This window comes from Perca fluviatilis, chromosome 24 (genome assembly GCF_010015445.1).
Source record: "Perca fluviatilis chromosome 24, GENO_Pfluv_1.0, whole genome shotgun sequence".
Taxonomy (NCBI): Eukaryota; Metazoa; Chordata; class Actinopteri; order Perciformes; family Percidae; genus Perca; species Perca fluviatilis.
In genome coordinates, this window is record NC_053135.1 from 9,854,045 (window position 1) to 9,870,932 (window position 16,888).

At 38.8% G+C, this 16,888-nt stretch overlaps 1 protein-coding gene across 8 annotated transcripts in view; it reads left to right on the forward strand.

Moving 5' to 3' along the window:
* The first annotated feature begins 1,261 nt into the window (after positions 1-1,261).
* Positions 1,262-16,888, forward strand: part of atp11a (ATPase phospholipid transporting 11A) — a 52,288-nt gene continuing 36,661 nt past the window's right edge. For all 8 annotated transcript variants that reach the window (XM_039793169.1, XM_039793170.1, XM_039793167.1 and 5 more), the window contains exon 1: positions 1,262-1,667. In XM_039793169.1, coding sequence (XP_039649103.1) covers positions 1,623-1,667 — 45 coding nt within the window. In that variant the 5' untranslated portion in view covers positions 1,262-1,622. The remainder of the gene's footprint in view (positions 1,668-16,888) is intronic.

The following is a 16,888-nucleotide window of genomic DNA, read 5'->3' on the forward strand; positions in this document are numbered from 1 at the left end:
CAAACAGGGTAGGAAAAATAGGTTTGGGGAAAAAATAGGCTACTCAGGAATTGCACTTTTTAATGCCTCAAAGTCAGTTTTATTATTTTAACAGTGCAATCTATACTATTGAAATGTGTCAGAAATATAAAATCTGTGGGGGTGAAAACTGTTTGATGTATATCCCTGTGTGTACAGTGCACTGTTCTGTCTCACGTGAACCACCTGTAGGTTCTGTGACCAGAAAAATACTACTCAAGTACTATGCAAAATACATGGGGTAATTTCAAATATTACACTAATGACAATATACCAATTTTAAATAATCTTGATGTTCCCAAAATCAAAAGAACTGAATGGCTATTTAATCCATTTTAATACATTACTCTGTACTGTATGTGTGGCTTTTGAAGGAAAAACGTTTACCTCTTTTGAGGGGTTTTATTTTGAAGGTTACAACCAGATATGGTGGTTATTATTGTAGTAACTTTGACGCTGGTGTTTCAACAGAACCCGCCGAAAAGCGTCTCCAGGAAACAGCACTGGATGGACTAATGAAGGAAAACATTACCCCCGGAAACATAGCATCACGATATTTAGTTCTGACCCTGCTGACCTCGACATATTTCCAAACTGATGACTTAATAATGCATTCATTACTTGTATTTTCTTTTTACGGCACTAATTTATAAAAGAATGAAGAATGAAGAGCATAATTTAAACCGTGCTTATTTGCTGTACTGAAGTATTGGACTTACTTACTACTTAGGCTACTTACTTAGATGTCAGAGGAACATAGGCTATAGTTTGTCTTTCTAATATATTTTTAATAAAAGTACCAAATGATAGTTCAGAAATCTTTTTATTGGAACATAGTCATGTGGGGAAAAGTCATGTGGGAAAAATATGGATTTGTGTAAGATTTTTTTTTTTGGAATGATTTCAGCACCATCTGGGTGGACAGCACCACTGGGGTGTCGGGGTGTTCAAATCCGGACAGCCCACCTCCCCCCAACACACACAGAAATCATGTAATCATTTTATGCACTGTCCTCTCATAGCATTTTTTCTCAGTTGAATAAAAAAAAAAAATTCTGAATTTTGTCTTTGGTGCACCATTACGCCCCGAGGAAACAAATCGATATTCTAATTAACTGAAACGTCCAATCAATTACACACCAAAAGCACATGAGTGCGCATGCGCTCTCCTCCAGTCAGAGCCACCACCTGGCTCCACGTGACGTAGATGAGAGAAAAGCTCCTTTGGCCGCGGCGCGAGACAAGAAGATTACTAGTACACGCGCAGAGGGGGAGAGGAAGTGACCCAGTCTCATAGCAGGAGAAACCAACTTGTCTGTTCCTGTCTAAACTCTTAGACATACAAGACACTCCTCTTTTTACTGGCAAAGCCTGTTTCAGCCCCCCGCCCCCCACCCCGTATTGTAGGTGAGTTCAGGTTTATAATTGTTTGGAAAAGCCTTGTCGGACCGAGCCTTTTTTTTTTGTAATTCAGGAAGAAGAGAAGGAAGTAAAAGACATGGACAAAGGAGGAGAATTAAAAAGAAGTTAGCATCTACAGTAAAGTCACCTTTTGGAAAAACGACTCCGAAAGAAGAAGTGTCCGGAGAGGAAAGAGGAACAGGATGGGGATGGATTTCAGCACTCTTCGGACCCTCATCAGCAGATATGTAAGTTTTTACAACGCTGAACATGTCCTCCGTGTGTACTCTCAGTTACTCTCAATTCTGCTTACCCTGACCGCTTTTGACCGCTGGCCAAAGCTTTTTACAATTTCTTTTTTATTGGTTTCAAATTCCGCCGAAGCAGCTACTCATCCGGATTAAGTTTCACTCACGAAAGGGAGTGGAACAAAGCTCATTGCCAAATGTTTGGTAAACTGTCTGACATCTTCAATTATTACTTTAAAAAAATTTTTTTTATAGGAAGTTATAGTTTTAATTTTATTTTGAAATGTATTTATTTTAGTTTGTGGTGATTTTTTACTTTATATTGGATTACATATTCTATTCTATTCTATTCTATATCTTCAATGGTAACATACACCGTCGTGGATTGTAAATCTATTTCAAAATGTAATTTTATGAATACAAGTGCCATTTGGTGCAGTATTTTGCATTTGCTAAAACGTCAGATTTTTGAATGAGATTTGGTACACATCATTTTTCAATAATTATTTGGCATCTGAACATTAATATTAATTCAATTATTGTATCACATCGTGTTGGAACACACCCACACATAGCCTACATCTTCAGTCAACAAATCCGAATCATTGGTGCTTCAATAAGTGAAAGGTGGAGTCATGTGTCATCAGTTGTAAAGCAGGATTTTGGAAAGTAGGCTACATACCCAGTCATGACAGAACATGCGAAGAGATGCAAACAGACAGCAATTATCATTCATCTTAACGGCAGCTTATTTAGCATAGTTTAACTTGTTTTGCATCAGATAAAATAACTTTGATCTGCCGTCAAATTGTTAAACTCGTGTGTGCTTTTCACTCCAATTTACTGTATTAAGCTACAGTACTAATTTTCTGTATTATGTACAAGACTACAAATGGAACCGTCATTCACATGAATTATGTAATCCAGTTGTTTTCTTCCTGCCCTTCAAATCGATGGACAGCAGTGGAGCAGCCGGCCTATATGGCTGTGAGTTGCATTAGGCTCCACAGTAATGTGTTTGACAATAATCCAGACAGAGCAAACTCTGCTCACATGAGAGCCAGCGAGGTTTATACCCCGGTTCCCTCAGCTGAGGCTTAGACTCAGACTTAGACTCCCAACTGTTGCAAATGGCTGATTAGATACAATCCCTGCTGTGTGGACGGTGAGATGGAGCCATGTAGTAAGACACATGCACAAACAAGCTTGTGACTGGGAGGATGTGGGATGCTGATGAGGTCTGCTGCTGTAATTGATCTGGATAACTGGTTTAGACAAATGGCTTAGGGTTAAATTGATTGTACCGCCGCTGCGAAAACCCGGATGCAAAGAGACTGCTGAATGCTTAAGTTGAGGGTTAGGAACATTTATCTGGTTTCCAATACACGGGGCCTTTATGAAATATTAGTCAATACTTACAGCCAGCAGTATGATGAAGGATTCTCCCTCTGACTATGTCTGTAAATTAAGTAATGTCTTTATTTGAATATATTTGTTTGTTATTCTCTAAATAATCCTCATGTGAAATGTCAGTGATTTGTAGTTTGTTTTTGTTAAGGGGAAAATAAAGGTATGGTAAAATGCATCCAACATCTCAGCATGAGCAAAGAGTTTGTTTCATGAGGCCAATTAAAATGGCATCACTTGCTGCTTTTTGGGCTGACAGCCATTATGCTGCCTTTGGGCATGTTGAGATTTGTTTTTGATCAGTAAACAGACTAACAGATAAAACAGCTGTGATTTACATGCAGCGATAAGCAATAACTGAACCATAAACATAATAGAATCAAGCGGACTCTTTTGAAACACCTCCAATGGACAGTGTGTTCAAGATGCTTTAATCAGCAACTCCACTGTCCTACATATCCTAAAAATTAAGAAAACTCATCTGTTTAAAATAACTAGGAACCTCAATATATGTGCAGAAATAATAATTAAATTTAAAGCCACCTTGCGAGATACTTTATCCACTTTGAAAAAAAAAATGCCGTTCTGCAAACATACTTTAACAGATATTATTATTATTATTATTATTATTATTATTATATATTTTTTTAAACCAGGAGTAAAGACACAAGAACAAATGACATGCTTATAAGATATAAAAAACTTCAAAATTCAAAACATCTACAGCCAGCTGTGCCGGCTTCCAAGTAATTTGGAATCGTTTTAAATGTGTCCAATGAAACCAGCTTCCAAATATTCAAGTGGTTTTGTAACTGGGTCCAAGCCAAGGGAGCAGCATACTTAAACGCTGTTTTTTCCTTTTCAGAGCAGTCAGGCACAGTTAGGGACAGTTAGAAGTAGGGCTGGGCTATAGGGAGAAAATCAAATATCACAATATTTTTGACCAAATATTTCGATATTGCAAAGATATTGTAGGGTTGACAATTGCTGCTTTCCCAAAATATTTACACAATGAGGTTTGTGATAAGTACTCATCAGTAATGTGGATATAATGATTAAAGGCAAATAATAGAACCGCTGGAACAGTCTGGTAGGTTTAGAAAATGACATTATTCTTTTCATTAATGCAGCTCGTAAAACCAGGAAAAGACAACACTTATGTCATATTACGATTCACGATATCAACATAATAACGATATATTTCCCAGCCCTAGTTGGAAGGAATAAGTCCTGGGAGTGAAGACAATAACTTTGCATAGTTTTTTTGTAGAATGTAGACCTGAAGTTAAGAAGGAAGCAGTCCAAGAGCAGTCTTATAAATGAGAAGTCTATGGGTGGGCTTAAAGGGATACGCCACCGTGTGTTGAAATAGGGCTTATCACGGTCTCCCCTAGCTGTAGATAGGTGGGCCAACGCATTTTTTGTGCATGCATTGTTTTAGTCCGGTGTAACATCGGCAGCGCCGCCGCTAGTTAGCTTAGCGTAGTAAATGGAATCCTGTGTTGCCTGTTAGCATGTTGTGAGTAAAAGTGAGCCAACAAAAGACAAAAAAACAACCTAATTTCTTACACTGAGACAAAAAATGCATTGGCCTACCTATCTACAGCCAGGGTAGACCATGATAAGCCCTATTTCAACAAACGGTGGCGTATTCCTTTAACCATTGGCACTTTCTTATTTATAAGGCTGTTCTATTACCTAGTTGTTACCTACAATACACCTTCATTTGAAGTCTAAGACAAAAAGAAGTAGTGTATCACAGTCTAGTGCCTTACCTTTTTTACATGCATGTAATCATACAAATATAAAATATCGCCTAGCAGTCAAGTCAATTAAAAAACACGCCATCAGCATTGTCAGATTTCAATGGAAGCAATGCTAAATTTACTTAATGTAATACTCTTGTGAAAATATGGGTTAAATAAACACATTACCCTAATAAAGCTTAGCTGGGGCCATGTTGTACCACTTGGATACCAGTGTTTGTACTCTTGCAGTTATTTGGTCTCTGCTGCCATCTCTGATGGGGTAAGAAGGCAGAGGATGTTATGTAAGCCTATAGCTATCTTGGTGTTTACTCTATGTTGATTTGACCGTGGCGGCCCCCCACGGCAACATTTCTGCCCCCCACGGTATCAGAAATAGGGCTGCATTGTTAGAGTGCATGTCGGAGAATAGCGTGGACACGCGCTTCACACCGCGAGCGGAGGGAGAATGGAAAAAGAGACGTGGTCCAGATGATAAGCCAGTTGAGATCGTGTGTGTAAGTCCTTCAGAACTGTAAGTCATATAAGTTATGTTGTCAGTTCATTTAAGCCTGGTCTTGCAAATTTAAATTAAGCTAACTGGTGATTTTCATTGTTTGTGTTCTTCACCTACTAGCTAAATTGCACGTGGCTGTTGATTCGATATAATAGCGATTGCTGAACGCCCTCGCCCACATTTGTATTTTAGGTACATTATTTACATGCTGAAGTAGTTACACTGCATTAAGATAATGTAATTAATACTGGGTTTATTGTTATTTGCTACAGAATGCTTAGCCTATATGTCAAGATCAAAGTTGGCCTATATAGTAACTAGTTTGTGTTGAAGCTAAGTGTCAGTTCCGTTTCATGTAGGGGGGGGGGGGAGTTCAGACCTGTCCCCACTGCTAACAAAAATCCTAAAGGAAACACTGGCAATCTTTTAAAGTGTAACATGTAGAGTTGTAATCGTTGTGGCTGTCGCACCTGTCCAAGCTGAATGAGAACAAAATGTAATCATAGTGACAAGTAGGAGCACTGAGACCTAGTGTACTTGTACTGTACTCACTCACTCTGCTGGCTGGCTCGCTTCCCTTCGTTGGTTCTCTTCTCTGGGTACTTTTAGGCTCTGAATTTATTGTTCTAAATTGTAGCCTCTCTGCAGTCCTCCTCAGTGCAATACTTCAGTGCTGAAATGAGTCTTGTTTTTTTTCTTCAGATTTACCACATTGACACAAACTGGCTGTTTAAAATAAAAATAAAAAATGAGATGTTACTATTTTCATGTGTGGTTAACAAAATGTCACATGTGTCTTTGCCTCTCATGTATTATTTCAGTCATAGCCCTAAACATACATTCTTCTGGAAAATAAATACGCAGTGAGCATTGTAAAACGGAGAAGTTAATTATACAACGTTTTAACGCTGTTCTGGAGACTTTTCTAATCATCAAGATGAGAAAATAATCAGTTTGCCGCTTGTTAAAAATAATTTTTACCGGTTTCCTAAATTGCGACTCTTGTCAGTGTAGAGGTGACTTAAAAGCAGCCGGGCAGCATTTCTCTGCTGCTGACAAATCTGGATTCCTGGACAGGAAATGCCTCTCGTCTCTCTCTCTGTCTGGCTTCCTGCCTTCACACAGTGGATTAAAGGGTTACTGGTGTTCACTATACCCTCACACACTTAATCCATTTTACAGCTATACTTTCAAATCCAAGCCTCTCACTTATCTCCTACTGCTTATTTTCCACCTGCTGTATTTTCATGGCACATAGGTTTTGAATACAGTAGGAAGCATGTTAAGTGATCTGTGCATATAAGGCAAGAATAACTGTTTAATAGTGGCTATTGGTCATATTGTTGTCTCTGTAGTGTTAATGTTACTTCATGCAGGCTAGTAAGCGGGCAAGTGGAATTCATCAGTAGCCAGGTGACGCAAAGGGCAGCGGATCACATGAACTCCTCGGCTCTGTCTAGTTGTCAATAATTCATAAGCAGACTGGCTGACAATGTGGGCTGACGTTTGTTTAGCTTCTTATGGAGTCATCGCACAGCAGGCCTGCTCAGTGTGGGCTCCGGGGGTGCTTAAGGGGGGGTTGCCCCTAGCAAAATGAGGATCAGATAAATGCCATTAACATTAATGGCATTTATCTGATCCTCATTTTTACATTAGTAAATTTTACTAATGTAAAAAATGATCCCAACTACAGCCAGCACAAGTATTTAATCAGAGGTTTGGGTTTAATCACAAACTACAGTCAAATACAGTGTAGACTAGTATTACAGACAGTGATGAGGAGGTAAATTAACCCTCTGAGGACAAAAGACGCACCGGCGAGTCCAAGCTGTTTGACAACAGTCCTACTTAAAAAGCAATATTACAAAATTTCATTTTAGACATTTATTTACAAATTATCTCTTTACACATTGCTCTGGAACAAATCTGGGCCTCACTGTACAGAAAGCTGAGTTGACATTTTGATATGAAACACATGGTTATCTGTACGCAAATATCCTTAAAATGTGAATTTAAAAAGAAATGTAAAAATGTCCTTAGATCTCAGAGGGTTAAAAAGACTACAGAATCACAACTTTCATGGAGTGAATTAGGGTTGAAAATTGATTTCCTTAGTCCATAATTAATTGTAAGGCCTTTTATAGTGAAATTTAAAAAAAATCCTATTTTCCCGAGGACTGGCTAGAATTAGGTTAAATACCAAAGGCTATTAGGACAACACCGAATAAATCGATTTATGACGGACACAAAATGACATAAAACTAATAGTTATTCTAATTGTCTATTTAAAGGACATATTCATTGTTTTTCATACTGACTTAAAGCTGTGGTAGGCAATTTATTTTTGCTGTTGTGCAAAAATTCCATAATAATCCTTCATCTTATTGTATTTCAATTGGTCTGAGAGAGAACTGGACTTCTGCACCTCTTCTTGGCTCTGTTTTCAGGCTTTAGAAAATCTAGCCCGTGACAGGAGACTTTGGCCAATCACAGGTTATTTCAGAGAGAGAGAGCGTTCCTATTGGCTGTTCTGCACATGCACTGCCTGTGCGACAGTTGAGAGGGAGAGCTGCAGGAAGAGGTCTCACTTTACTGTCTTTCCACTGCAGCTTTAAGCACAACTCAAACAGCAAACTTCAAACTTGTGTTTCTTTTAATTACAATAGTAATGATAAATGTTGATAAATACAATAGCATATGCATGGCTTGATGTGTTTGCGTGTATCACACATTTTTGAATTGGGTCCCTTTTCAGGATCCAGGAAAGGTATTCTTTTATTTTGAAGGATATCCATGTTGTTGTGAAGCTGTAGAATGGCTTTCCAAGCATGCTCATGTGTGTGCCAACAGTGGCAGGTTTCCTCTCAGCCTCATGGTAATCAGTTAACACCTGCCCGTCCATACTGGCCACAATCCACAAAGTGCACCAGGGTTAACCCCTTTACCTGAAGGACTTACAGGCTCTCACTAAGCCACTCGGTCTTGGGTTTGTTTTTGACTGGCTGCTGCTTCACTTTTCAATCACATTTAGCAGTCCCTTGTACTTGTTGACGTAAAGATACAGTCACATTTCACTTTGTTTTATATTTATTAGCACTTTAAAGGAAGATTATTATTTTAGTTAATTTAGTATATCAAACATTACACATTTTCTAATTAACTGACCATATCCAAGCCCAGGAGTATATTTATAATCTGCATCTACAGTATAAACCCATATGGGATGTATGGGCTCCATGCAGACCTGAAACAATAAGTTGATTACACAATTAGTCAATTTTAAGAAAATAAATCTTAAACAATTCTGTAATAGATTAAATGTTTTACATTTTTTTACCAAGCAAAAATTCCAAACACTTGCTGGTGATAGCTTATCAAATGTTAGCATTTGCTGCTTTCCTCTGTTTGATCATTCTAAGTTGAAAATCTTTGGGGGTTTTGGGCTGTTTGTGGGAGAAAAAGTAATGTGATGGAGCTGTACTGAGCATTTCCGTCATACTGAAGCTGCTTTTTAGAGGTTTAACTTGACTTTTTTTAATCTTCATATCTGCTGATACATAAAAGACATAACAATTCTTCTTTTTTTTTTTACACTGGTTAACTCCTTCTCACATTGCCCAAACAGTAGTTCTGCTGAAGAGTGTGTGAGCTCCATTATCGGGTTGTATCAGTGTCTTTGCAGTAGCATTAACAGTGTATTATAGCCCATTGAACAAGGAGACAGATGATGGATAGCCCTGGGTTAATAGTGCATGTAGGCCTCTATCCAAAGAGAGAGACCGATACAGAGAGAGAGAGACGTTGTTTGAACTTGGGTCATCATAATAACATTGCTCCGGGTTGCCAGTGAAAGTGCTGAGAGGGGCAGGTACACCTTAATGTTCTCCCTATCTGAGGGAATGATAGCTGGTCGACTCGCTGCTGGAACACACCATTCCCCACGGTCCTCATGTCAGAGAGAGAGCGAGAGAGCAAGCAAGAAAAGTGAAGTGATCTTCCTAAATGCTGATGGTGCTATTTGCAGACATCAACCCCTCCCCTCTCTTTCTTTCAGCCCGAACATCTCCCCCTTTTCTCCTCTCTTTGCTTTGTTTGCTTAAGACACAAGCAGGACATCGTAATAGAAATACTGTATGGATTATTTGGATTATTGGTTTAGCACTCACCTCTTACTGTACGTTCTCACAGGAAGTGAAGCAGTCTTTTGCCTACTTGCAATAAATTAATCGCTCTCTTCCTAGTACTCCCATTAAGATAGTAAGGTAGTTTGACGGACATCTATCCATAATAAAGCAGTTATGAATAGCTGTTTTGGTTTTTGCCTTCCTCTGTCAATGGCATATGTGGAGATGTGTTTTTCTGTTATTGGCAGCAGCTCTTCTGAGGAATTTGTGTTTTATAAACTTTTTGTTTGGGTTTCATTGGTAGGTGTTGAAAAGGAAGGTCATTTCCTTTTGTAAAATGCACCCAAGGAGAAATGTTTAGTCTTTGGAGCTGATTGGCGTTTGCTTCAGTGCATCAGGCAAACGTCTGGTTCAGGTTGAACAGTATTACCTTGAGCAAATGCCTGCGTGATTTAGTTGTCGGAACCTAGAGTGAAGTTATATCCATCTTGTGCTGTTTGCTTTGTCCTGACCTTTGTATGTATTCACACTGCCTCTGCCTTCTCTGAGTTTGTGTGTGTTCATCCTGAATCTGAGTATAAGACTGTATACCTGTAAAAGTGGGAAACACTGCTGTAACTACATCGGCTCAGGAATTTAAGCACTACTACTAAGGTTAGTCCTAAGGTGATGTTACACAGTGAGAAGTTCAAATATTGTTTCCCTGCTCTTTATGTATAGACTAGTCAGGATCAACAGAAGTACATTTCCAGCACACGCGCCGGATGGCCCTCACCTTCGGCTCTCTGAGTCCTGCAGAAATCCCTTCGCTTTGGGAAACAACAAACTTGGAGCTGGCAAGCTACACACTGTAAATGGCAGGTTTTGAAGAAAATTTGGATTGTGCAATAAGACAGGCCTGCTTGGTTCTTTCGGGGAATGATTGTAAAGATTTACAAAGAAAATGTTTACAGCATTTACGAAGTACTATCTAACTGGGACGTTTTGGGACTGATTGGCGGGATTGCTGTGAACGAAATACACGCAGTGTTTAACGTTTAACAATGTATCCAGCTGATTTGAATAGATCACGTTTCTGTGTGAACAGTTAACTTAATTTAATATTTTATGTGGCGGTTTCTTTTGCAGAGTGCAAATGTTTCTTCCCAAAACTACTTGTTCAAAGGCAGCGTCGCTGTGTCCGGAGCTTGGCGTCGCCCAAGACGAATGCGATTGGTTTAAAGAAATGTAAACAACCCTCAGAGTTTATTTTTTTCTATCCTGAGGTCCGTTCCAGGAAGGAGGTTTAACAAACTCTGAGTCTGACCCTGATCTCTGAGTTGATTTACCCTGAGATGGGAAACTCTGAGTTTTCGGTTCCAGAACAGCTGATTTGAGTTGGTTCAATCAACTCGGAGTAGGTTCACTCAGGGTTACGCGCGTGCACAAAAGGCAGTATGAATGGAGCCATGATTCTACGATTCACCCGGTAACAACCACAAACAAACCGGTCGCCGGAAATACTCATGCGCACAAACAGCGAGTTTTAACCAAGGGGGTAAGCTTCGCTTCAGAACTCGAACCTCCTATGGCGCCATTTTGTTGCTACAAAGGTATCACCTCCTGTTAGCATTCCACTGACATTTTTTTTACATCACTTGACTGCGAATAACTTTACATCCGAAGCGTTTAAAGACTCTATTTGTCTATTGTTTATTTCTAAAGAAACACGACAATGTATAAAAGGCTCCATTACCTTGTACCTCACGTTATGGCTCCGTAGCAGACGTTTTTGTAAAAATAGGCTAACGATTGTGTCATAACTACGCAACTTACTGTCGCATAGTAGAGGAATTACCGTATAGTACAGGAGAAGCTCGCTGGCAGTTTTGACTTACATTAGCGGTTTAGGTTTAATTACTAATGTTAACTAGCATGTTAGTGATCAATAATTAGCCTGTGCCTATGTTATCTCCTTACATATACCTACACTCTCCGTCTCTGTAAGATTGGGAATGATTGAGATTTCTCTTGGCACAGCTACCAGAAGACTTCCAACTTTCAGACACGTTGCTCACGTCACATTTACGTTGTCTCCGTCAGTTGGAGGCTGCGCAGTAAAGCAAGAGATCACCGCAAAAGTGCTTCTAATAGCCTTCACTGGTCTCCGTCCAGAGCAACGGGGTCTATTGGTCCATTATATATATGTCAATCGTTTTAACGTTTGAACATGCATTTCGTTAAAAAAGCAAGACAGCGGCTGCTGCTGCAAAAGAGAGAGAATTGGTGTGGGAGAAAATTGCTGCTCTAGTCAATGCGTACGCATTAACAGTGTATTAATTTCATATTTAATCACAGTTAACTTATAATATTACTGGTGAAAACTGGAATTGTATAACACCTATAATTTCATATAGGTGCAATCCTGCGTGCGAAAAAGTAAACTATAGCCTAATAATCCCATTCTGAGGCTGCAGCAGCATGATCATTAACAGAACTATAATGTATAATCATGTATTTATTTTTAATGGCTCTCACTGGTTTGTGTCCAGGTAACACTAGGCCTACAAAGACATTTAAAAAACGTTTCAGAGCGAGTCACACTTTTCTGACGGCTCTACAGTGGCTTTACTATTACAGTATGATCCGCTACACTGTTATAAAGAAAACTGCCGTTTGCAAAAAACGTAATGCGACACAAAGAATCTGCTTGGATGTTAAAGCCTGTCCACAATGGTTGATGTTAGTGATATGAGGACGGATAAGGTATCTACATGAAAATGAAAATCTATAGTCGGGACTCAATACCATCTCCCTCCGTAAACTCTCTGTGAATTAATACAGCTTTTTCATCAACGGGATCGTCGACAAAAGGACGTGACATGTTTGAGAAAACGTTTTATAATCTGCCTAACATAAACCAATAAGTTTTTTTTGTTCTTTGTTCTTTGTTTTTTAAGAATAAAACTGACATTTGAGTGTGCTTTTTTTTCCCAAAAAAAGCTGATTTATTACAGAATGGGGAGCTCCTGAGTTAAAAGCTTTTCAATGGCATCCACAGGGAGCACTTGTGAAGCCACTTTTGCAGCAAGCTGTACAACAAGTTATCCTCTTCCTGAAGATGTATTTGTTGCTAGTTGACAAATACAAACCAGTATTTCCTGGAAGTGCAGATGATTGCATGAATTGCTCAGTATTAAGTTGAAACTACTGAGCAATCAAGTGATTTCGATAGATGAACAATCCTTGCACATGAAACATCTGATTACTCTGTATCAGAGGCGTCGTCAGGCCTGGGTGTCCCTGGCTACAGCCCTGAATGTTTTATGAATAGCTCCCGGACCTGTTCGTCGCTGGTGTCCACTCTTGCTGTAAAAATAGAGATGTGCAGCGCGCCTTCCGTGGTCTGTGCAGCTTTGGGTTTATAATCGATGCGCTCTTCTGTCGACATGCTGCGGCAGATCTGTCGCGTTTGTGATCTGTGTATTTCTGCCGTGGTTTCCATTTTCCACCTCCGATGTATAGCAGCGTACAGCCACTTCCCTAAACGTTCTTTCATCTAGAGTCTCAAACGGGGCTGTGTGTCCGTCAGAAGGTCTGAGAGCTACCATGTCAGCAGAGCAATCACCTAGCCTAATGCACAGCAGACTATGGTGCAGGCAGATTATTTCCTCAAATAAAGTGACTTTATTCTTGTAATAGCCTATTATAACTTTATTTTTCTCAAAATATTATGACTCCTCCAAATCTCAGAACACAGATGGGATGAGTTATATTTGAATGTGCACAAAGTTTTGAACATGAGCAGAAATCCAGAAGTCCAAGGGTTAATTAGTTCATTAAAATGAATTAATGTATCATTGAGGTGAATAATTGTGATATGCACATTTAAGGAGATTACTTCCCCAACAAAAGAGGAGGGAAGAGTAAAGTATGCCTAGGTTACATGTGTGCTGACTCAGATATAATTAGAAAAGTCGATCTACAGGAGAATAAATGGTTGCAAGCAATACAGAATGCCTGAGAGCCTTACTGCAATAAATTCCATTAGGTTTAATATTTGTATTTTTCTACTTGTCCCTTTTTACATAAAGCTATTTCCATCATAAATTGATTTAGAAAAAGGTAGAAATTGGTGCATAACAATTCAACCAGAATGCAGGAAGTGAAGTGTTTAATGCTTAAAATCTTTGGGGGGAGAACCCCCAGACCCCCTGCATCATTAGTCAGCACACAAATCTGGAAACAAAACCTTAGGCCAAATGTTGGTGCCATCTAACTAACATCTACAAACTGGGCAGCTAAAATGAACATACACTGGCTTTTAACAAGCTAGGCAAGCCAAACGCCGTTTTGCATTGCATTCAGTTTATTTAAATGGGTCCGGGCTAAGCCCCAAACCTCCTCAAGTCCTAGAATTGCCCCTATGTAACATTATCAATGTACTTTAGCAGGGACCATGAAGTAGATGACTGTAATCCTCTCTAACACACTGTCAGGCTGTCAGAGTAGAGCAACGCCATGTGATCTAATACTGAGATTACACATCACTGCACTTGGAAATGTCTCTGATAGAATTGAGATGGCACGTTGTCACATTTGAGCCAAGATGATGAGATGTATTCATTTTTTGGTTTCCACAGGACTAGATGATGACAAGACTACACTTATTCAATTTGGACTTCAATCTGGAAGTTTGGGTCAAAACATTGTCATTATTCTAAGTATACATAATGGACGTGAGAATAGAAGCTCCCCTGTATTAAGCAGTAGGGTCATGTTGGAAGTGGTTCTCGGAGAGTTTGGTGGCAGAAACACAGTTAAAGATGCAGCACAGGACTACTATACACAGACTAGAAGAAGTATAGCACAAGAGAACATTATAAATAATAGGGGTGGGAAAAATAATCGATTCTAAGATGCATCACGATTCTCTCTACGATTCAATGCTCTATTCTGATACATTTTTAAATGTGTTGATTTTTATTTAAGAGTTACTGTCTCCAGACAAGTACAAATCAGAAAACAGTGACTGAAAGAGGATTGGATAATGGACAACAACTTAGAGTTTAGGCAAGAGTGCAGAAAAAAACACACAAAAATGAAAATGAAAAAATAATTACATTTTGTATATATACACATGATCTCATAAGACATACATTAAATAATTAGGCAAAACACATATAGGCTGTTCATCTACTTTATCACATTACATCTGACCACCTCATGTTTCATGTTCTAAGAAGCCAATTATCCACCTTTAAACATGACTGAGCCTCTGATATGGAAGATTACTGTGAGAGAAGGTGACTTTCACAAGCATGTTTAAGTCTTAAGCACGGAATGACTACCAAATAAAAACCTCAGTAGACAAAACATTTCATTAAAACTTGTGTGTGACAAATATGTCAAAATCCAAGCTTTGTCTAGCTGCTTTGTCTAGGAAGTGATTAGCAAACTCTGAGTAGCAAGCTCAGATTTATATGTATATTTTTTTAAATCAGGGATTGGAAATTGTTGCATCGAGATGCATCGGTAATCTGTTTAGAATCGAATCGTTGGCCTCTGAATCGGAATCGAATCGTGAGGTGCCAAGAGATTCCCACCCCTAATAAATAATGGAACTATGGTCGCATAAGTATATTTCTCTGAGTGCAGCATTACACAGGGGGAACCCAGTAGCAGTACTGAATCCTTTTTAAATGTGCTTTGTGTAGCATTTTAACATTAATAAATAATCACTACATTAATGTTTGAGCCTAATTGCCGTAAACAAAAGAGGCCACCACTAAATGTACCTGGTTTGCCACCAGGGGCCTGTTTCACAAAACGAGAATATCTAAATCCAGGATAACTGATAAAGCGAGGCTTGACCTAGTCTAATCTGTGCAGCCTGGCTTGGTGCGTTTCACAAAGACCAAGCCAGGCTGAGGAGGAGCGACTAGGTCGAGCCAGGCTAATATTCAGATAGATGCCGTCCACGGCTTTCCTCAAAAGACCGGTGCGATCCACAGATTTACTGATGCCACAATGGAGAATACGCATTGTACATACTTTATACAGAGTGAGCAGCAGCTTCTTGTGGAAGTATGACGACGTGAAACACATTATTATGTTTAAAAGAAAGAAACGGCCGCTGTAATGAAACCCGCGAGAAAGCGTAGCAGACTATCACGGACCGACTGAATGCGTAATTGTAGCCTAAATATATTAAATGACCACGGCTCTGAATTGAAGGCCCATAATCATTCCATTCAAGGATTAGGCTACTAATTATTTGTAAACATTACACGTACACAGTTGTACTTTTGCCTTAAAAGTGAGCATGATGTGCGTAATATCTCTTTCACTCTGTTTTCTTCCTCCTCTCTCATGGGCTAAAATATAAGTTTCCTAAGTCATATTAACTTCCACTGCTCGCTTTTAATGCAAAGTGTACAACTGTTTGTTTTTGCAAATGACAGTGACTCATTGAATGGTTTCAGTTAAGAACAGTAGTTCATAAATGTATATTTTTAGACTATCATTCAGTCGGTCCGATATCTGCCACGCTTTTTCTCGCGTTTCATTTTTTTTATTTTTTATAGAGGCCGAGTTTCCTTCTCTACATATTATATGCCATGCTCCTTGTATATATGGACATAGAAAATAAAGACACTGAAGAAATTGGACTCTAAAATTTAGAAACTATGAAGATAATAATGAAGTGATGATAAATGAAGTGATAAATTCCATGCACACTGAATGGAACAGAGTATATTCATTAGTTATTTCCCCCAAATATGAGGTCAAAAACCATTGAGGTGTGTCCTCCCCTGTTGTTACATGAATGTACAGTAGCCTACATCACTAGATAGTTAGTGGTCCAGTGAACTAAGACTATCATTTGGGAGGATTGTACCATTAGGATATGTTCTTAAATTGTACAATCCTCCCAAATTATATTCCCAGTTTACTGGACAACATACATTGTGTGCTAAGAATGCCAAATACAATGCAAACATGATCCTTATTGTTAAAGAATTTAAAAAAATTAATCAACTAAGATAATTCAAGGTGCATTGGCCAACTATAGAAATGTACAGCATTGTATGTATTGCCCTTAGTAACAGACTTCATTTAAAACACATTTGAAATGTTATCAGCCTTTTCTAATTATCTCAACAACTGCCATAATATATTCATCAAACTTCTAACAACAATATGAACAGCAGTCTTCATACAGCAATATAACAGTAACAATGACTGTCACATGAATAATTATAAATAAAAAAAATAATGGTCACAACAATAAAATAATAACAGTACTTAAATAAACAGCAATATGCACCTGTTGTATTTTAATCCAGGCTGATAATAACAATAGGGTAAAACCTCTGCTGGGTGATCAGAAAAGGCTCCAGGATTAAATAAATCCTGGCTGTTAGCCTGGTCAGGAGCAGGCTAGCT